The 23,136-nt window shown below is 32.9% G+C and overlaps 2 protein-coding genes across 4 annotated transcripts; one reads left to right on the forward strand and one right to left on the reverse strand.

Moving 5' to 3' along the window:
• Positions 1–869: 869 nt before the first annotated feature.
• On the reverse strand, positions 870–5,803 carry LOC129926677 (hybrid signal transduction histidine kinase D-like). The gene is made up of 2 exons (XM_056032166.1): positions 5,387–5,803; positions 870–5,168 (listed from the first exon to the last, which is right to left on the reverse strand). Exon 2 carries the CDS (start codon positions 3,508–3,510, stop codon positions 2,233–2,235), a length of 1,278 nt encoding a protein of 425 aa, XP_055888141.1. The 5' UTR covers positions 3,511–5,168; positions 5,387–5,803; the 3' UTR covers positions 870–2,232.
• Positions 5,804–5,842: 39 nt separating this feature from the next.
• On the forward strand, positions 5,843–20,842 carry LOC129926676 (zinc finger protein 431-like). Of its 3 annotated transcripts, none has more exons than XM_056032164.1 (4): positions 5,843–5,945; positions 10,224–10,361; positions 10,640–10,813; positions 15,842–20,842. In XM_056032164.1, exons 2-4 carry the CDS (start codon positions 10,272–10,274, stop codon positions 17,558–17,560), a joined length of 1,983 nt encoding a protein of 660 aa, XP_055888139.1. In that variant the 5' UTR covers positions 5,843–5,945; positions 10,224–10,271; the 3' UTR covers positions 17,561–20,842. The 3 variants fall into 3 exon arrangements, with proteins under 3 accessions (XP_055888139.1, XP_055888138.1, XP_055888140.1); XM_056032163.1 differs by having other exon boundaries at positions 5,845–5,945; positions 10,093–10,361; XM_056032165.1 differs by having other exon boundaries at positions 5,862–5,945; positions 10,233–10,361.
• Positions 20,843–23,136: the final 2,294 nt, after the last annotated feature.

Genomic DNA, 23,136 nt, shown 5'->3' on the forward strand with positions numbered 1-23,136 from the left:
AGTCCAGGACAGTTGGACTTTTTGGATATATATATAGTCTAAGTGTAGACTCTAACTATTTTTCTGTATTATAGTGAAAATAATGTAATTAAACATGTTATATGTCGGTAAAGTGGCATTCTGAATCTTATTTTGTCATTGTACGTGTCATTATGGTATTGTCCAGGACTTGGGTACATTTAGCATGACACATACATATATTAGGGAAGAAGGTCTTGACACCACTAGATGATTCAGTTCTAAATATTCGTGATGACTATGCCAGATTCTGCTTTGAGAGAAAAAGAATCAAGTTGTAATGTACTAGTTTAGAGAGTAGGTTCGTTTTGTTAGTTAAATATATTGTGTATAGTTTTAGCGACGGTAAAAGTAATGACGTAGTAAGACAGACTAATGACGTAGTAGACTTAGGCGAACAAGGGACCAACATGGCGTTATGTTAGAAGTAGGTTGTGTTTTGAATAGTAGTTGAGTAGTAATTAGATATAGCGACGTTTTAGGAAGACTGGACGGATTTCCCAGTGGTTAATAAAGCATCATTTTATAGAACTAAATGTTGTCAACTATATTAAACTTGTAATGTTATGTGGCTAATGTCAAGTAATAATTGATACATAGTCGAAGTCAGATTAGATTAGCCCACAACATGATTTTGGCGACCCCGAGTGTCACACTCTCTGGTTGTTATTGTAGGCGTGATGACGCGAATGTCGTGTATGTTGTAGGTACCTCTTCTGGTACGGCTATAATGCTCTTCTTTTCTATGTGCTTTATTAGACGCACTAGATTTGCAAGTGCGCAACAACACTAGTATACTAGAGTCTCCAACGACAACATTTAGAATTACTGATAAACACACTGGTAGCAGACATAAATTTATTACATATAGAATAATTCACAAAAGATATTGGCATCATAAGCCATCACAAACTATGATCAATAATAATCCAATGAGAAGAACAGCATACTACATAATAATTACTCAGTGCTCATACAATATACCTAAGGAGATAATAATGCTCCTCCATCTACAAGAGACATAAAACAACTGAGGTGTCCACCTCGTGGTCAGTCCCCGACCAGTAGACAAAATCTCGTGGTGTTAGCACGGAATAGTTCAGTGACTACTAGTCACCAAATATTACAGGGGTTCTAAAACTGGTACATGACATACGCCCCTTCCCCTAGAAAAGATTTTTTTGATAAAAAATCTTTGACAAAGGCACATATGATAGTAATATCATATGCATATGTGTAGTAGATTAATTAATCATGTCAAGTTTGATGTAATTAATCTCCTTAATAGTATTCATTCAACAATAAATATATTGTTTAACTTCCAAAATGTTTGCTTAGAAAAATATACATTAGTTTGCTTACATCTATTATACTAGTATGTTATTGAAAAAAATATCAATACAATTAGAAGATTTAGTCCTCTGAAATAAAGTTAAATAATAATAGATCCTTTATTTACAAGTATACTGAAATATTTTGCATGAGCATGTTTTAATTGCTATGTGCTCATTTTGTTAACATATATTGGCATCTCAATTGTTAAGAAAAAAAAATTTGAAGTTATTTTACATCCAGTTATTTATATAATATAACACCAATAATGTGTATCATTTGACACATTAAGTAAATTTATTGAAGTAGTTCTCAATAGAGTAGACATACATCTCATTTGTGTTCAGTATTCATTATATCACTTTAAGTTCTGTCACTATTATACAAATTTACAGTGACCTTGTCTATCATTGTTTTCAATAGCACATATATGTGGTGGTTAAAATACAATAGAACCGGTATAAAAAATGACAACACTCAAGTGTGTACCACTTGGGAAAAAAAATTAATAGTATTTACATTTGTGAGTTGTTTTTGGGAAAAAAAATTTTTTAGGTCAACAGGTCAAGAAGTTCACTGTTGTTTACAATGTCTTTGTTCACATCACTGTGTTTAGTAATCATCAATTATAAGCACATCTAGTTGTTATGAAATTCTATGTTATTGTTAAATTATGTTAAGTAAATATAATGTACAATTAATTAAGAAATGATAGTACAATTGCATCAATGAAAATAAAAAAAAAAAAAAATATCATGACCCAATAAAATGGTACAAATAAGTGTAACAAAATATGTCATGACCTAGTTACATCATATCAAGAAAAAATGTCAGGTTGACCTGATTGAAAAATGTCAGGTTGCTTATGATTATATTGTGAAGTTAAACATTTTCATATTTCACATTAATATATCTTCCTCTAAATAACTTGTTATTAAATGCTTTAATGATTCTGTAACAATCTTCTACTGTGTTTAAGTGTACAAAAGCAATCTTATGAGATCTATCTTGAGTTCTTATATCCACCCATTTAACATGTGCAACATTGCTGAATTCTCCCATAATTGTTTGCCATTTAGTGTATCCTGATAAATTTTTTACTCTAATAATGTTGTCAGTATTATTTAAAGAGTTTCTAGTGGGGCTTGTATCTTGTGCAACAGATAGTTTACAAATTTTACCCTTCTTTGCTGCCCATTCCATAATTTCTTCTTTACTCAAATCATTTACACCATTAACATTACCAATTATTAAATCTTGGGCTGGTGTATCCAGAATAATAACATCTACTTCTCCAGTTATCCATGGGGTATCTAAGTGTACTCTGGCTGTATCACAAATATCAAATTTCTTTTGATTGGCATATGTAAGTTTAATCTTTTCTGGCAGTTTTTGATCTGGTTTTACTAGTTTTGAATGTATTAATATGGCACTGCTTCCTGTATCTCTGAGGGCTTCTATTTTAACTCCATTTACGTATGAGGGGTATAGGTTTAACTTTGGCTTATTGTACTGCATGTAGGCTGTTAATTCTTCTCTATTGTCATGACTATTGCTATTTCTGTTTTGATGGTTATTAGACTGATGGTTGTATGTGTCCCTTCTTGATTGTCTATTAGTATTGTAGTTATTGTAATAGGAGTTGTTATTCCTAAGGCTCCTTCTTTCTCTGGGGCTTGCACTCTGGTTGGATCTGTAGTTTCTATATTGGTTGCTATAGTTACTATGATTGTTGTAATTATTTTGATTGTAGTTGCTAGGGTTGTGGTAATTGGTGTAACTTCTATATCTGAAGTTGCTAGTGCTAGTTTGTCTGCATTGGCTTTTAACATGGCCCTTCTTTCCACAATTAAAGCAAGTTTTTGAATTAGAAAATTTAAATCTATCATTGCTATTGCTATTGTTAGTTGTATTAACTGTGGCGGCCAATTGATGTAGCTCTCTTTTGTCCATAGTGTGCCCAGGATGGCTATCTTTAAAAAGGTTTAAATTAGTAATGAGATCAGTTTCTGTCTTTACTTTCTTTTCTTTAAGAAAAGTGAACACTAAATCTGTGACATTAGATAGTACATTGTCAATTAGGATCATGTCTAAAATTTGAATAGGATCTTTTATATCACATTTAGCTAGCTCTAACCATTTAAGCATATTTGCCTTCATGTCAAAAATGATTCTGTTGAAGTCTCCATCCTTGTTTAGTTTAATCTTTTTAAAGAGTTTTCTATAATAGTCTTCGCTTTTCCTGAAATGTTCCAAGAGTCTAGTTTTAACAGTTATGTAGTCTTTTTTTTTGTTCAGTTGTGAGTGTGCTTATTATGTTTAGGGGTTCTCCTGATAAATTTGCTAGGAGATGCTTTGCCATATCCTCATTGTTTAGATTGTAAGTAGATGAGATATGTTCAAACTGAACTAGGTAATTTTCTAATGTTTCCTCCTTAATGTTAAATTTATGAAATTTGGAGATAAATGGTTTGTTACTAGTTTGCTGGGTCATAATGTTGGGGTTGATTTTTGCTGCTTCTAAATTAGCTAACTCTACTTTGTCATGACTTTCTTTTTGTTTAGTCTCTAGTTCTTTTAGTTCTTTTTTGATGAGCTCTTTCCGCAGCTCTTTCTTCCCTATCTCTAATTTGTTTCTTTTCTTCCCTTTCCTCCCTTTCTTTCTTTTCTGCCTTTTCTAATTCTTTTTTAATAAATTCCTTTTTCTCATCCCCTTCTAGTTCCATCACCTTGACAAGCTCTAGAATTTTATCATATGATGCCATGGTTATTATTAATGTATCAACTTATGTTCACTAAGTAGTTAAAAAAGTAAATCAAAGTATATAGTTGCAAAAAAAAAAGTGAGATATGTTACAGATATGTTACACTGGAAGAATGTGTGTTGATTATCTTGTAATGTATTTTTACAAAATAATATAAGTTCAATGAACTTTCTTAATTACTAGTCATATATTCAAATAATTGTACATGTATCAAATAATATCCACAAATTTAATAGCTCTAGTATGTTTCAAATCAATATTTTTTAGCTTAAATGTTTCTTAATATGAAGTAGTATGTATGGCTATTGTTTATGCCAGTTATAATAGAAAAAAAATTTTAAATTAATAAGAAGTAAAAAATATATGTACAAATTTATAAAAAGGACAAACACAGAAACAATATGAATGACAACACAGTCTGCAATAAAAAGATTAATAAAAAGTAGAAATGAGACAGGAGAGTTACAAATGTGTAGATACAAGACTTTACACAAACAACAATATGAATACAAACAGAATACTCTTGACAAAATATACAAACAAGACTAAAACAACTAATAAATAATTCCCAATATGATCTAGTACCTCCCTACCAACAAGGATGACCTCAAACACGTTGGGTCTTATTGAAGGTAAAAGAACAGATAGGATGTTCCCTAATAGATCCTATTATTATGATAGATCATAAAATAGTCCCTCTCCAGCCACCCTTAAAAAACACTTAGAAAAATGAAATCAAAATATGGCTCCAAGAATGCCAAGAGTTATCAATTACTAACTCTACTAACAATCAAGTTTAATTACTGCTATATCAAAGCAAAATCCATGTACTTTATAATCATATGCATGTATTTAATTTGTTAATAATAACTTACAGACTCTTTTCTTGTTGACTAGTGTAGATTAATCCTCTTCTCTCTTGTAGCTTGTCAAATGCAAATACAGCTTGAGTGGTTCATAATCCATGTATAAGTAATCCAATTTAAGAATACACGTCACTATGAGCATTAAAGTGGTAGTAGAAAAATAATCCAGTTCAATGCCATGACTGATCTAGATGAAGACAAAAAGTAAAGATCTATCATCTAGTACCGGTATTTGATATAAATATAGACTAGGTTTAGGTTTGTGTGTGTGTGATAGAAAAAAAAACTGAATATAAATAGACCATCTATATATATATAGACTAATGATTACATTTTAAATATATCTATTTAGTAATTTTTTAATTACGATTTAAATAAAATAAATAAAGATCTAAATTGGCATACTATAAGTCTTGTGAATGTGTATGTGTTTCGTGTGTGAATGTTCACATTTTCATCTATACTGTTATTGTACAGTAGGTGCGCTGGTGTTGTAAACTGTAGTCAAACTGAATTTGCTTTTGATTGGATCAATAAAATTATCTTATCTTATATCTGAACGTATTGATTGTTGTGCCAGTAACTGTAAGAGAAAAACAAAACACCAAGACAGAGCCATAATAACATTTTATTAAGACATAGATCTAGTCATTCTTAAGAGTAAAGACAAAAAAAAAATATTTAAAAAAAAAGTTAGATCTAGAAAAAAATTACATTCGCTCTATAATTTGCACTAGGTCTAGTAAATTCTAGTAAATGTATGGATTGTTGAAATAAAATAGATCTACATCTACATTTTGTCATTTTCCAACGCAATCGAACTTTTTTTCAGAACTATATTTTATAGTTGGCAACATAAAAAAAACTCATTTACTCATTTTATTTTTTGGTTGATTCAATGGCCGCATGCCTTATTTATTTAATACTACAGGCCTGTATACTTCATACATTATGATACATCTAGGTTTGTTGAACTACCTATCTTTTCTGGTATTTAGACCAGATCTCTATCTATTATATATATCTACTCTAGATTCTAGATCTAATTCTAGTATGATCCCATAATTTAATAATTATATGCATAATTATTTAAAAAAAAAAAAAAAGAATGTTCATGATTAGTCATTTCATTAGCAATAAGTTGAATAAACAAGATAATCAGTGATGGGCAAAAGTTAACTACAAAGTTGCTAACTTTTAGTAAAAAAAAAATAGATCTAGTTAAGTAGAAAGCCTTTTGACCTTTACCCTATAATGGCCGCTATTCCCGCCAATTCAAGGTGTATCTGAAAGACGTGAAAAATAAACGTGTTCATTATATTTCTAGCAAGTTTCGCTGCTTGATAAATCCTGATAATTCCTTGCTTCTATAGATCTACATTTTGCTGTTGTTTTTTTTTTTATTAAACACCAGTGTGTTCCTGTATCGTATAGCTTCAGGCAGAATTTTCCTTTACTATACTGTAACTGACTATATAGACTTAGACCAGTGATGCCCAACCTTATTAAACTTATTTGGTCTGCGGGCCATTTTAATTTTTGGCATTCGTGTCGCGGGCCATATCACCAAAAAGGAAAAAAAAATACAATAAGCTATTTTTATTAGTTTTATTTGTGGACCTACTTACATAAATTCACGTGATGTATGGAGTTTATCCAAAACCATCTTCTGAATATTTGTCTGCATAGATGAAACACCAACTCGGAGCACTGAATCTAGATGTTCATCCGTGAGGCGATTACGTCACATGGTTTTCGCATATTTCATCACTGAAAAAGTTTATTCACACAAATAAGTGCTTGAAAAAATTGTGATCACCCTTAACGCTTGTTTCCGAAGATTTGGAAAAGTTTCTTAGGTAACACGCAGTAGAAGTCAATAGTCTGCATGACTTGAAATTTGTCAAGCAGGGATGTCTGGCTGTTAAGTCAATCAGTTCCAGTTACAGATCTGTCGGGCACTTGACACATCGGCAGCAAATGGATTTTGAAAGAGACGGATTTCATTTTTAAATTATGAAAATCCAGAAATCTTTCACTGAAATTATTCATCAAGAGCCTCAGAAGTTGGATAATTTTTTCTTTATTTAGCTGCTCATCATTTTGTAAAGTGGTTCAGGTTGGAAGTGTTGAATGAAGAGTTGCAATTTTGTTTGGAAAGCGCTCATGTCTGCACACACATGCGAAAGCAATGTGTCTTTCCCTTGTAGTTTGGTATTGAGTTCATTTAAATCTGATGTGATGTCGCATAAAATAGCCAAATCCCACAGCCATGAGGGGTCGTTCAGTTGTGGCACTTGTTTTGATTTTTCCATCATAAATATTTCAATTTTGTGTCTCAAATAAAAAAACTTTTTAATACCTTTCCTCGGCTTAAACAGCTCGCACTTCATTGTGAAATACAACGTCTTCAGAATTCTGTCAGAAAATCTTTGATAGTTCTGTGATTCAACGCTTGTGATTTGATGGAATGTACAGTACTGAACATAATCAGCATCACATGGTCTAGATTCAAAATCTTCCCTCAGAGATTTTGTTGGTGAATGATGCTGTGAAGCCGCAAGGATTCAGTTCCATTTGACTCAACTTTTTAAAATAACTCTTGCTGTCAGTCCGCTGTGACATCCAGGCATATTTCTAGAGCCATCAGTAATCACTCCAACTAATTTATTCCAAGGAAGAGCAATTTAAAGGTCTTCTATGATGGCTGACACTTCTTTGAACAGGTCTTCTGCAGTTGTAGTCCCATGCATGCTTCTCATAGCTGCTAACTACTCTTATATCAAAATTGTTGTTTGTACCGCGAAAAAATACCAAGAGTTGCGGTTATGTCAGTGGACTCGTCAGCAGCAATAGAAAACATTTCGAATTCTGCTGCTCTGTCTTTTAATGTGAACGGAAATTTTGTAGTGTCATGCGAGAAAAGCTGACAGCTTCTAATGCATTCTTCTTTTCAGGACATTTCTTCCATCACTGCTAGCAAGCACTTTTTTTTACACATTCGCCATTGGATAAAGGCTTCACTGCTCTATTTAGGATGTGAGCTCTAGCTGGCCCTTATCGCCGACTCATTTTCTTGTCTCTTTTTGTTAAATATTCTCGTCAATCCCACGATCTCTATTCGTAACTTGGCAATCTTGTCTTCATGGCTCAAATCAAGAATGTCACCATTTGTGTTTATGTATTTGGTTTCATAATGCCTTTTAATGTTATGTTCTTTAAAAACAGCCACACTTTCTTTACAAATGAAAAATGTTGAATTATTATCGAATTCCACAAAAAAGTAAAGATCTGTTCACTTTTCTACATGCAGAATCCACTTTTCGTTTCTTAGATTTTCCCATTTTATTAAATCACGAACGTTAAACAATACGGTACCAATCGCTTTGACATTAAAAGAACACGACCCAAAACGAGGCATCAATGATGCTTTGTGTTGTACACACAAGGTGTCAAGGACACGGCTAGCTCAAGACAGTAGCGGAATTTTTCAAGATTTTAAAAATAGGAGCTGTCAAGTCTTATCTACATAAAAAAACAACACTTGTGTTCTTACAATAAATAAAATATTGAATATGAATATTAGAATACCAAACATAAAGATGGAATTCACCAAATAAAGAGTGAGAATTCTAACTTAAAGAAAATATCAATCGTAACTTTCTCAATTTTACATTTTTTAAAATCATTTTGTTCCAATGTTTTGGCGGGCCGGATTGAAGCACGTCGCGGGCCGGATCTGGCCCGCGGGCCGTAGTTTGAGCATCGCTGACTTAGACTGTTAGATAGATGTAAGTTACTCTAGAGATCTAAAAGAAATGTCGACTCTTTTTTAAACTTTTTATTTTAAAACTTTTTACTAGATCTAGAGTCTAGATCTACTCTAGACCTAGATTTAGATCTAGATCTAGATAAATCTAGAATTATAGTCTAGTGACGTCGAGTTTATTAGTATTAGATTTAGACATCTAGTCTATTACTACTAGATCTATATCTATATATAGATCTATAGTATTCTATAGTGACTTCTATAGTAGTATATTATAGATCTATTCTATAGTCTAGTCTAGTTCTAGTCAGCTGATTCTAGATCTAGGATCTAGAATAATCTAGATCTAGAATCTATATTTAATTATTTTAGTCTTTTAAATTAAGTAGAGTCTAACTCTTAATTAGTCTTAATAGTCCTAGATTATATTTAGATCTAGATATCTAGTCAATCTAGATCATCAGATGTAAATTTAAACTAGACCTAGATCTAATAACTAATAATTAATATACTTATAGATTCTAGATCTAATTAATTATAGATTCTAAATAATATTAATATATTATTATAGGTACTTTGATAAAAAATTCAACTTTAATGAATCTAAATGAAACTAGTATAGTTAGATAGATCTTTTTGAATGGAGTTCATTGATACCTCATTTATGCTTCTAGGTTAATTAGAACATAAGTTATGACCATTTTAGTGTCGGGGAATTAGCCTATTAAAATACCCAAAAAATTGTGACCGAAAGGAGGAGCTTATACATTTAAACTGCTATAACTTTTTAACGCTTAAAGATAATGTAATGAAATTTTCCATAGAAAAGCACAATAAATTCGTGGAAGACAAGTACCGGTACTCAGATTAGTAGATCTATAGGATTGGAGTGACCCCTCGTGACGTCACACAGAAATTCCGTGAAAATCTTACCGTTTTGGATGCGCAGAAAAATTATGTCAGAAAAACATCAATTATTAAGTTATTCTTGCAAATTAAAAAAAAGAATAATATATATTCATTATCTGTAAATCAAAACACATATTATATCAAAAGTTGTCAAAACCATCAGAGTTTCGCTATAATATCTTTAATGAATGACATTAATTAGTTTTAAAAAGAATCATCATACTATTTATAAAGACATCTGAAGACCAATTTCACTCTATGTCATTGATGACAGAGCAGGACTTCACCAATGATCTCAAAAAAATCATGAAAAAAGAGAACAACTTTTAAATTTTTGGCTATTTTTGTGTAAAGAAATGGATAGTCTTTTTTTTTTTCATAATTTTTACAGAATTGTTTAAATGTTTACCATTTACTTTCATTTTGTTTTTAGAGGAGCAATTATTGTAATTGCATAGTCACACAATCTGAATGATGCCTTATCAAGTCATTTTTTTAATTCATTTAAATTTTGGTTAATATCTATGTTAAATGACATTCAAAATTTAAATTAAAAAACTCAAGATTTTGTAGACAAAGACCTCTGAAGAACTGACTTAAAGAAGTTCAAAGATGGATGACGTAGAACAAGACTTTACCAGCGATCTAAAAAATGTCATAAAAATTGAGATGCTAGAATCATCTTTCGACCCAGAGACACAGGTATGATTATTTTTTTTAGGGTGAAAACTAAATTAAATTATTTGCATTTTTTTAAATATTATTATTTAAATATAGAAATGATAAAAATTGTATTTCTCCATTTTGTAAGTTGGCACTTTTTAATGTTCTGAAATATCTCTGTCAGAGATGCATATAGTCAGGGATGGCCCTAAACATAAGTTTTCTTTATTATATAGCTTTAAAAATAGTTTCTTAATACTTTTAATGAATGATAATAAAATATAATGAATTAACTATTCAATGTTCTATTTATAAAGACATCTGAAGACCAAATTTTTGCCAAATCCATGATGACAGACACAGAGCAAGACTTTACCAATGATCTCAAAAATGTCATGAAAATAGAAAAGTTAGAATCTTCTTTACATTCAGAGACACTGGAAGTTACCTCCACTGGTCATACTTCTGAAGAAGTTTTAGCTAAAAGACAGGTAATACAATTGTAAAAAAATACATAAAAATAATATTTACAGCACACATAGTAATAGCAGTGGCACATACATATGCAGAAGTTTTAGTAATTGTAATCATAGTACCTAGTAGGCAGTAGTATCTGTACCTGCAACAGTAGTAGGCTGACAACCTGATGGATCCTGTGGAGAAAACAGACAAGTTAGTAAATTTCTCTCATGCACCTTTTTGATGCCCTTCATTAAGATGACTATGTCAGATTGATAAAATTGTTGGTGTTAGGGTTCGTCCTCTGGAATAACATGTGAGGGCACGTCACATCCTGTCTTTGTTTACACGCATAGATTCCAGAGAACACTCGGTGCTGTGTCATCTCGCCGGGGTCACACATAGTGACCTCTACCTGTCACTGTTCATTCGTAACAATATAAATATTAAAATAACATGTATGAGAGGAAAAATATGATTCAAGTAAGCATCATTGAGATCATTTGTGGGATAGAATCCAAAATGAAATATAAGCAATGATAAGCATACAAATTGAAGAGTTGTGAAACTCAAATGGTCAATTAAAACAAGTATGTGTATAATTGAGTTCAATCCAAAGTTGGATTTAGTGAATGTAATTACTCTTTGGCGGAATTGTGAACAAAATTATTCACACTAGACAAACTTGTCCAGACTGATGAATGATTCTAAGACAAACTGTTGAGTTAATATTTAAAATATATTTATATATATATATATATATATATATATATATATATACATGAATCTAGTCTAGGTTTGGTTGATTAAATTATTGGCTCTGGAGGGTGTTGTGATGAGATGTTAAAATAATTATGGTCGGGCTTGTTTGTTTGTTAAAGTCTAGGGGAAATTGGATTTTTTTTATCCCACTCACATATACAAGATATTTTAACAGGCACACCACAACTAACAATAAGATTATTATTATTATTATTATTAAGATTACTGATGAAAAAAACCCCAGAGAAATGAAATAGATGTATTAATGTGTAAAATAATGTGTAAAATAAAATTCTCATCATAAATTGATAATCAATGAGTGAATGGTAGAGTGTTCCTATCGCCTTGTCTACTTATTTTCTTAGCTGCTAGCACATTGGATCTTTTTCTGGTGGACATAGGACTAGCACTCAGAAGGATGAATCATCTGACTCTGTCTTAGGACATTGCCTTGGGATGTCTCCATGCTGTAGGCAATCTGGCTCTAGGATTAGGCTGCTGCCTGTTCACCAGTTTATTTTCTGTAGGGAAGGTTGCTCTAAGCAGTGGGAAGTAGGCAATGCCTTTTTGCTGATAGATATCAATGATTCAGTATGTTATGGGTGGGGGATTTGGTGTGGTCGGCTCCAGTCACAGCTTTGCATGGAGATCTGGCAGAAGTAGGCAACTGTGGGTCTACATTGATAAAGCATTTCCAGTAATAAGGCTGGGGATATGATAGACGATAAGGAAACTCCTAAAAGCATTGAGCAGGAATTCTCTTTGCAATCATTCAAATGCAGGTTTTGGTATCAATTCCAAAAAGGCATTTAAAATAATTAGGCATGAAATCTTAAAGCACACATAGTTCAATGATAAGCAAAATACAAGTGTGTTAATTACGATAAATGTTTTATCATACAAAGTATGGTTATAATAGTCAAAATTCATCCATGGAATGTGATTACATGGACAAGTAATCAATTATAGTAAAATGGGGAATGAGCATAGCACACAAAATCTAAGGAAAAGATACAAATATAATATTAGGAATCAAGTAACAGTGATAAGGGGTTGATATGATTAATCAAAACCATATTCCTCCTAGGAACTATAGCCTAATAGGAGGAAGCTGAAGGATGTTATGTGTTTGCCCTAGTGAATAAACACAACTATTTATTTCATTTTGAACTTGTTGAGCTGCCTGCCTTTTCGTTGAGTGCCTACCCTAGAGTTACAACAATATTATTAGATTATTATCGGAGAATTTCTTGTATTCATTGAAGGCTGGCCAGTATGGATGAAAGATGTCAGAAAACCTACTCCCCCCCCCCCTCTCCCGTAGTGCTCTGGCAAGAAACTTAGCCGTTCGACTTAATGCCTCGTAGCTACCATACAATTCAAGTAACTGCTCAGGCATGTCCCCCCTTAGCTCACGGAGACGAGGGCACTCGTACAAGATGTGTGACTCTGTTTTGACACTCTCTCCACAGTGATGGCATCGGGAGTCAAAGTTTGAACGGAACCGGGCAAAGTATGCCCCAATGGGACAGTGTTCTGTCCTGCACTGGGCAATAATTGTCTGTTTGACCTCCTCAGTTGCCTCCATGGATCGTCGTGATCTGGGTGACGCATGTGCTGCCTGACACCACATGCTCTATCAGATTTCTCCCAGGACTTTAACCACTTCTCTTGAATGAGTGCTCGGATTTGTGCCGTTGCTGGTAAAAACGTGCTTGGTGCTTCGAGGTGTGTGGCTGCCAAAGCACCCTCCCTTGCGAGGGCGTCTGCCATTTAATTGTTCCTCACGCCGCAATATGAGGGCGTCCACTGCATGACAAAACTACAGCTCTAATAGCTCGGAGGACGTTATCTGTGGCGCCGACTGCCTCTTCTACTACGGGCGACTTTATCCCGCCGCCACCCATAGCTAGGAGACTGGAGCGAGAGTCAGTGACTAGCACCACAGTAGTAGCGCTAGTATCATGTTGGGTCATTCAAGCTCTAATAGCCTCAAATGCCAGAGTTATCCCTATTAATTCAGCATCCATGGAGCATGCAGCGAGGCCGCATGGGCCAGAGAGACGATCTGGTTCTTTCCGGTCTAGGTAGACTATAAGGGCCCCATGCCCAGATCTATCGGGGTCCCTCATTACCGACCCATCTGTATAGCAGAAAATGGCATCTGATTGGTAGGACTTTAGTGTGGCTGATGCCAAGTTTTGGAGTATGGCATGTGTTAATCGCCTCTTAGTGGCTCCTTCTTGCCCTATAAGGGACATGCTTATTTTTGGTGCCGGCAATCTCCTCCATGGAGGGCAAGTACTAATTCTTCTAATAGGAATTCTATCAGTGGAGAGCACAGCTGATTTTGACAAATTGGCCGCAATGTGGAGGAATGATTGCATTTTTATGTGGTTCCTCTATTTCCACTGTTGCACTAAGATTGTGGTAGGTAGCCTAGAGTCGCCCCTTTTGTAGCTCTTATTGGCCGTAAGTACCGCCCTCTCCCTCCTTAAATGTAAAGGGGCCTCGTTTGTTAAGATTTCAGCAGCGTTTGTTGGGCTTGTCCGAAAGGTGCCATAAATGAACCTCAGTGCCTGTTCTTGTACTCGGTCGAGTAATTTGAGGGCAGTTTTACTAGCATATACTTGAACTGTATAGCTGTACTCAATTTGTGATCTGACTGCCCCTAAGTACAATGTGCGTGGCATGTCAGCTTTTGCACCCCACTTTGTGCTGGCCAGCTTTCTTAGTAAGGCTAACTTCTCTGAGGCTTTTCTTTCAACGTCCTGGACATGCTGGAGCATTGACAACTTTCTATTGGAACTATCCAGGGTTACCCCTAGATGTTTTGGCATTTTTTTCACCTTAGAGTAGCAGCCCACAGAGTTGAAGCTCGAATAGATGGAGCCTTAAGAATGTCGATCCCTAGGCTGAACAGGGACCAGGTCGTTTCTGCATTTATCTGAATCTGCCATTTATCGAAATACGAGGAGATGGTTTGGAGGTCAATTCACTTACCAGAATGAGAGGCCGATTACGACTCGGACACATTAATGAAAAAGCTGCACGATTATTGCAACCCTAGACACAATAGGGTACTAGAAACTTTCCACTTTTGGATTTTACCTATCTGCTCCCCATTTGAGACCTTCCTAGCTCAACTCAAGTCTCATGCAAATAAATGTAACTTCCATGATGAGACCTTCCTAGCTCAACTCAAGTCTCATGCAAATAAATGTAACTTCCATGAGCCAGACAGAATGAATCAATACAAAGTTTTTTTTCATCAGACAGGAAAATGCAGAAAAACTCCTGCCATGCTCAGAGCTGTCCCTTAAAAGGACCATAGAGATTTGTAGAGCTTTCGAGCAGTCAACTAACAGTTTTGGAGAAAACCGAGAAGCTCAGGCTCGCCTTAATAAAATGGACAGAACAGTACAGAAAGCACCAGTAACAACCCAAGAGTGTCGATTTCTTGGACAACACCACTCATCAGGATATAAACCAAAGTGGTTAAACACAATCAATGCACTCAATTTGAAAAGAGACAGGCTCAAGGATAAATTCATAGTTAAAGAGTGAAAAACATTCACTAAAACTCATGAAAATACTCCTTTACATACAAGCGAGTTTTCATAACTACACTTTGTCAATTTTTTTGGGGGGGGGGGGGGGGGGTAAAATTATTCAATTTCAATGTTAGCTTTGACTTTTTTAAAAATTAACATATACATATCAATATTTTAACATATATAGTTAAAATAAACTGTAATCTATAAGCCATACAACCTGGCTTATTTATCAAGTCTTAAAATTTTATGTGCGCAAGTTCTAAGGACGATAGATACCCTCCGATTACAGCAACAATTAAAATAATACAAAATGGGATTCCCGAACTCAATTTTTTAATGTTGTTCTGTTCTTAAATTAGAAGCAAGCTAAATATAATTTGTCTATATTTAGTTTGCCAGCTTTAATTTTTAAGAAATTCTTTGTTTGGTTCAGTGCACTTTAGTTTCTTTTTTCCCCCTTTATGTCCAGCGCCCCCTTATGGCCCCTATGTACTCTGTAAAACACTTTAAAAAATAAGCTTCAGTTGCTGTCTTTGTATAGTATTAAATACTATTGCTATTACTACATGACCTTTTTTTTTTAAAAAAAAATTCTTAGCTTTAGCTTCAGACAAGTAAATTTAGACATATAATTTATTTTTTAAAATTTTCTTTAGAAATAAACATGCATGAATACAGCTCTAGTACCAGTTTAAATTAATATATTGTTTTACATAGTATTTCTTTTTTTATATTTTACAGAAACAAATGGTGAATTGGAATGAAAAAATTACTTTAATGCAAGAGATGCATGCGAGAAACACTCATAACATAGATGGCTATGCAGAGAACTCAAGAGGTGAAGCACACAACTGTTCTTACAACAATAGAAACCAGCTTCTAGCGCATGCAGAAAAAAAATTTGACCAATTTCAAATAAGTATGGAAACTTTCTCTACTTCATCAAAAATATGTAATGATAAGATTTATTCATGTAAAAAGTTATTTAAATGCAAAATTTGTCAGAAAGAATTCACTCATTCATCTAGTTTAAAAAGCCATGAAATTATACATACTGGTAAAAAGCCATATAAATGCAAAATTTGTCAGAAAGAATACACTTATCCATCTAGTTTCAAAAGGCATGAAGTAAAACATACTGGTAAAAAGCCTATTAAATGTAAAATTTGTCAGAAAGAATTCACTCAGACATCTTATTTAAAAAGCCATGAAATTTTACATACTGGTATAAAGCCATTTAAATGCAAAATTTGTCAGAAAGAATACACTTATCCATCTAGTTTCAAAAGGCATGAAGTAAATCATACTGGTAAAAAGCCTTTTAAATGCAAAATTTGTCAGAAAGAATTCACTCAGCCATCTAATTTAAAAAGCCATGAAATTAAACATTCTAGTAAAGTACTATTAAAATGCAAATTTTGTCAAAAAGAATTCACTCAGCCATCTAGATTAAAAAGACATGAAAATATTCATACTGGTATAAAGCCATTTAAATGCAAAATTTGTGAGAAAGAATTCACTTGGCCATCTAGTTTAAAATTGCATGAAGCTACACATACTGGTAAAAAGCCATTTAAATGCAAAATTTGTCAGAAAGAATTCTATCTGTCATCTACATTAAAATCCCATGAAATTATACATACTGGTAAAAAGCCATTTAAATGCAAAATTTGTCAGAAAGAATTCACTTGGCCATCTAGTTTAAAATTGCATGAAGCTAGACATACGGGTAAAAAGCCATTTAAATGCAAAATTTGTCAGAAAGAATTCTATCTGTCATCTACATTAAAATCTCATGAAATTATACATACTGGTAAAAAGCCATTCAAATGCAAAATTTGTCAGAAAGAGTTCTATCAGTCATCTAATTTAAAATCCCATGAAATTATACATATTGGTATAAAGCCATTTAAATGCAAAATTTGTCAGAAAGAATTCTATCTGTCATCTAAATTAAAATCCCATGAAATTATACATACTGGTAAAAAGCCATTTAAATGCAAAATTTGTCAGAAAGAGTTCTATCAGTCATCTGATTTAAAATCCCATGAAATAATACATACTGGTAAAAAGCCATTTAAATGCAAAATTTGTCAGAAAGAATTCACTCGGCCATATACTTTAAAATCCCATGAAGTTATACATACTGGTATAAAGCCATTTAAATGCAAAATTTGTCAGAAAGAATTCTATCAGTCATTTAATTTAAAATATCATGAAATTATACATGCTGGTATAAAGCCATTTAAATGCAAAATTTGTCAGAAAGAATTCTATCTGTCATCTAAATTAAAATCCCATGAAGCTGTACATACTGGTAAAAGCCATTTAAATGCTAAATTTGTCAGAAAGAATTCTATCAGTCATGTAAATGAAAATCCCATTAAATTATACATACTGGTAAAAAGCCATTTAAATGTAAAATTTGTCAGAAAGAATTCACTCAGCCATCTAGTTTAAAAGCCATGAAATTACATACTGGTAAAAAGCCATTTAAATGCAAAATTTGTCAAAGAATTCTATTACTTATCTAAATTGAAATGGCATGAAATTATACGTACTGGTAAAAAGCCATTTAAATGCAAAATTTGTCAGAAAGAATACTTATCGTTCTAGCCTAAAATATCATGAAATTAAACATTCAAGTAAAATACTATTAAAATGCAAAATTTGTCAAAAAGAATTCACTCAGCCATCTAGTTTAAAAAGCCATGAAATTATACATACTGGTAAAATGCCATTGAAATGCAAAATTTGTCAGAAAGAATTCTGTCATCTAAATTAAAATTGCATGAAATTATACATACTGGTAAAAAGCGATTTAAATGCAAAATTTGTCAGAAAGAATTTTACTCACTCATGTAGTTTTAAAAAACATGAAATAAAATATACTGATAAAAATCCATTGAAATGCAAAATTTTTGATGTTCTCTTACTTAAAAAGCCATGAAGTAATACATTCTGGTAAAAAAAACATTGAAATGTAAAATTGGTATAAAAAAAAAAAACACTCATCCCTTTAGCGTAAAATGCCATGAAACCATGTATTGTAATATAAAACAATTTGAATGTAAAATTTGTCTTAAAGAGTTTATTCAGTCATCTAACTTTAAAATGCTATGAGTTATTGCATTTTGATATAAAGCCATTAAAACATATAATTTGTCGGATTTTACTGTCCTCTAACTTTAATGACTTAAGTTCTTTAATATGGGGGAGAAAATTAAATTTTGAATCTAGAGTAAGGCCTTACAAATTTTGTAGTTTTTATAACAGGGATCTTCTTTTTGTCTAAAAATAATTCAGGGTTAGGGTGGATTTCCCTTAAATTACAATAATGCATTCCAATAGTTTTGGAGTCTGAAAACTTAAAACCATTATCGTTTGCCCAATTTTGAATTTTATTTAAACATAATTGTCATTCTCTTTCTAAAGTATCAATATGCAAAGATGACAAAATCATCAACATACAGAGAGCATTCTATGCTATAGAATCAGCAACAGTCTTTAAAAAATAATAGAATATATAAAAATAATACTAGCCTATAATATTTAAAGGTACTGTCCATTTGGATCTATCCAGTGCTACTTTTTCCCAGCTGCTAGTGTCAATTTTGAAGAGCTTCATGTTGCGTTTGCATACATGCAGTATTACTAATAGCAAGCAGTCCCAGGTATAGGTATAGAAATATTTAAATCAATGCACGCTTCTAACAATAAAAAAGATGAAGAAATGCTGGCTTTTGGTCAACTGTCTAGGAAACAACATGGACTCCACTATTTATATTATCCCACTCTAACCCATATACAATAAGCTGTAGTAAACGTATAGAATCAGCAATAGTCTTTAAAAAATAATAGAATATATACAAATAATACTAGCCTAAAATATTTAAAGGTACATATAAAAATATCTCTGGAAGCGCAAGCTCACATATAGGATTGTTAGTTATAATTTCTTTAATCATACTTTTGAGAAACTACCTTGTGCTCAAACATGTATGAATTTTTGTAATGAATCTCATATAATGAGTCAAGTTCTAACATCTGAAAGCTTTCTTTATTGTAAGAATGCTACTCTTTATCAAGAGACCATAAATCAATGGTTGGTCATCAGCTTACTTTAAATGATGGAACAATATTGTATTTAGGTTTCAACCCAGTAGTTTCTGAAGATTCCATGTACACTTCTTGATTTGACTATTGCTCTTTTCACATCACTAGCATCTCTTTATTCAAAATTTGCTAAAATATCTTGTAATAATATTCTCAAACAAGCATTTACAAAAATAAACCGCACAATGAGTAACAAGGCTTCTTCAATGAAACTTTTCCAGCATATATTACAAAATTATATTTCCTAAGACCTTGTTGAAGATATACAGTTACATTTCTTACACTGTAGTGCTCACTTTCTTTTAGGCTTTCAGCACTGCATGAAAAAGCACTGAGGAAGGCTGAACTTGATGTAAACAAACACAAATATAAGATAGGTAATTCTTTTGCCAGTGACAATCTATTTTTAAACATTTCTCAACAAATAAGGAAAGTTCAGTTTCTCGCTTAATTACGACAACATGTGATGTTTTAGGACCCAGGGGTGATAAAAAAATAGTTATGGAACTGAATGGCTAGCTTTCTGCTTTGATTCTACTTACTAATCCCCTCATTAAAACTTAATAGTTTCAATGCCTTCTTTGCTGCTTCAGCATACCTGACACAATAAAACAGGTTTTTTTAAATCTGGCACTATTTTATGAAGACATTAATAAAAAAAATGAAGAATGTATTTTTTTTTATAAATGATCAATTTATCATGATTCACATGTGTGCTGTAGCTCTATTTTATCTCAAAGTAAATAGGCCTTTCTGGAAGTTGATGAAAAAAAAAATAAGTACACTGAATTTCATGTTTTTGTAAAGCAAATGTTACTTTGTTTTGAAAATGTATCAAAGAGAGGACATTGGTCAGTTGTTGACATTGTGTGTCCAATCAAACTTTGTTCTTTTTTTTTAGTGAAATAGCATGTCATGATGTGTTTCAATATCTATGCATTGATAAAACTTTTTAAAAAAATTTTTATAGTGGTATATTTATGAAGTAATAAAGATACCCAACATTTTGACATGAAATACTTGATTATTTCTTGTGTTTTTATTTTTTGTACATTTATACATTTATTTTAATGTATTACACCGGTTTCCGCATCTGACCCCAAAACCTCTGCAGTTGGTCTTTCAAGAATAATACCAGTTATAGTAGGCTATAAAAATAGTTGTATTTGTATGGTATATAATTTCTATTCAATGTGATGTCAGTAATAGACAGTGTAGATTAATTCTCTTATCTTATATAATACAAACTTTGCTTCAAAAAAGTCATGCATATTAACCATTGACTTAAATTCTACCAAGTCACTGTTAAATGTTTTACTCACTTGCAGTTATGTGTAACACCTTTTTGTAACCGCTCTTATGGGGGTGGGGGTAATCACTTAATGAGTAAATCAGATGAGATTTCTGCGGAGGCCCGAGTTCTATTAAGCCGTCATGTCATCTGTACTGTACATTTAGTTTTATTTGCGAGTACGGTAATTCTTTTATCTTTAACTCATTTGAAATATATTTATACGGAAACTAGCATTACCCAATGGCTATATATTATATATTTAGTTTGCACCAGTCATGTAACAAAATTTGTAATACATCTACACTAACAATAAAAAATGTGCAGGATTATAATTTTTTTTTTTTTTTTTACAAATTGTTATTGTTCATCTCAAGTTTATGCTTTAAGCATGTACAATGCACTAAGATCCAATCATTTTTGTGGACCAGTTGGGGTTGAGAAGAAGAGTCCCGCATTGAAATCCTGGTGAAGACTTATATATTAATTTGGGATCATTATAGTGACTCTGACTCCGTGGGGGTTTGTGGTGTGAAGGAGGGTGGTCATGGTGCTAGCCACATAGCACCCTCGTTAACCGTGGGCTACTGAAACAGACATGCCTTATCATGACATTTTAAACTGAAAATTCTTAAGGGGACATCCATGAACTTTGTTTCCCTGTTATAACTCTCAATCCAGGCATTGCGAGACAATTTGAAACACATTTACTAATGTACTACTACTACTTACAGGACATCCAGCTCTAATACATAAGAAGCGAAATATAGCAGTTTTATTCACAGAATGAGTTACTGCTGAAACCGTTGAAACAGGAAGGAGTAAATAATTTCTGATAAGACTGTCTACGACTTTTTATTCTACTAATGTTAATTTGTAGAATAAGAATTTCTCTTCGTTTTATTGTAACAATTACCCGTATTAGATATCTATATATATTGTGCTTATTTTCAAATGCCTACTTTACATTATTTTGTACAGGGGAGACTATCTAGAAGGAAGTGTGTGTGTGTTTTTTTTTTCTACGGTGGTCATAATGAAAGAAATATCACATTGCGGCTTAGTTGACCCAAAATAGAATCAGAATTAAAACCTAAGCTGTCAGTTATTTTCATTTTTTTATGAAACGAAAAAAAAAAATTAAAAAAGATTGAATGTATTCAGCTAATTATAAACTAAGTACACTGACTGCTTAATATATATTCTCACTAATATTAAGAATATCAATGCACACAGCAAATATACTATAATTTTCCATTGTGTCGCCCCCCCCCCCCCCCCCTAGCTTTTCTATGTTGACCGATTCGGTGGGGTGGGAGGGGTCGATTCCATCAATCCCGGCCTTAACTTTCGAGCTGAGGGGGGCGGCACATTTTTTTATTGTAGAAATCATAGGGTGTTAACCTACTCAGTTACATATCTATATAATAAAAGCTGCTTATCGATATATATATATATATATTAAGGAATCTTTATATTACCGGTATGTCATTCTCCTTCTGGCTTCTTGTCCGCTTCAGTGGCGTGGGAAGGGGGGGGGGTATCTACTGCCCTTCCCACTATAGACTTTTGAGATGTGGAGGTTGTCCATTTTCTAAAGCAGAAATCGTAGTGTGTGAATAAAATTAGTTAATTAACGTATCTTTATAATATAAGCTACTAATTGATATTTTAACCAATTTTCATATTAAGTCTAATATATATATATATATATATATATAGGGTTAGGGCAGTGGCGTAGCTAGCTAGCCATGTGCGGGTGGTGCGGGCCGCACAGGGCATCAAGTAATGAGGGGCATCAAACCGAGCACAAAATTTCTCAGTAAAAACTGCACACATTGTACATAAATGAACAAACATGAACTACTGTATTGGATTTTAAAAAAAAATTATTTTGCCACTCTGTTGATTGATTGATAAGTCTGTCTGGCTCTCATAGTGCTATCTCAGATGGAGAAATTGTCTTTTCTACTTAAAATGGTTGACTGCAGGGATCAAATGGTCCTAAAGGTAAAAATCTGATAATGAAAAGAATCTTGGATATCATTTATTTTCTCTCAAAGCAGATCCTGGCCTTTAATGGGCATCACGAACGAGTTGAAGAAGAATTGTAAAGACAAAATCTCTTAAGTACGCGGATTGTTAGTTGCTATGCAGTCATAATTTTCTCACCTATTTTGGATTCTTAGCCCCTGAAATAAACGGCGGGTAAGTCTATCTTCAAAAACACTGATCGTCAATTCGAGACTGCCCACTTACATTGAAAACATTAGAAACATCGATAACTGAAGCCGTCATAAGCCTACTTTTAGAGAATAAGGCAAGTACTCTGATCTGAGGGTTAGTGCAGAACATAAAAGACGTATTGGCCACAATAAAAAGAAGCCAATCGAAAAAGGTGAAGATTTTGTAAAAATAAACACATAAGAACCAGCTACGGATTGAGATTATATTTTTCCTAGGACGTGATAGTTCCAGAAAAAATTACCCAAAATGATCATATGATGTTGTAAGTAAATATGAATTTTCTCGCTTTCCCAACTATTGAATCCTCAGATTGAAATCAATCTCGATAGTGCTCATTGCGACATTGACCAAAACAAATTTCGCCCGGAGCGAAAGAGGTGTC

This window comes from Biomphalaria glabrata, chromosome 6 (genome assembly GCF_947242115.1).
Source record: "Biomphalaria glabrata chromosome 6, xgBioGlab47.1, whole genome shotgun sequence".
In the NCBI taxonomy this organism is placed as follows: Eukaryota; Metazoa; Mollusca; class Gastropoda; family Planorbidae; genus Biomphalaria; species Biomphalaria glabrata.

What these genes read in the sequence shown, in the direction of transcription:
- LOC129926677 (XM_056032166.1), bottom strand. Translation starts at nt 3,510, where the DNA reads ATGAAGGCAAATATGCTTAAATGGTTAGAGCTAGCTAAATGTGATATA.
- LOC129926676 (XM_056032164.1), top strand. Translation starts at nt 10,272, where the DNA reads ATGGATGACGTAGAACAAGACTTTACCAGCGATCTAAAAAATGTCATA. An exon ending in CTTTCGACCCAGAGACACAG is followed by an intron (nt 10,362 to 10,639) that starts GTATGATTATTT and finishes CTATTTATAAAG; the next exon opens with ACATCTGAAGACCAAATTTT. An exon ending in AAGTTTTAGCTAAAAGACAG is followed by an intron (nt 10,814 to 15,841) that starts GTAATACAATTG and finishes TATATTTTACAG; the next exon opens with AAACAAATGGTGAATTGGAA.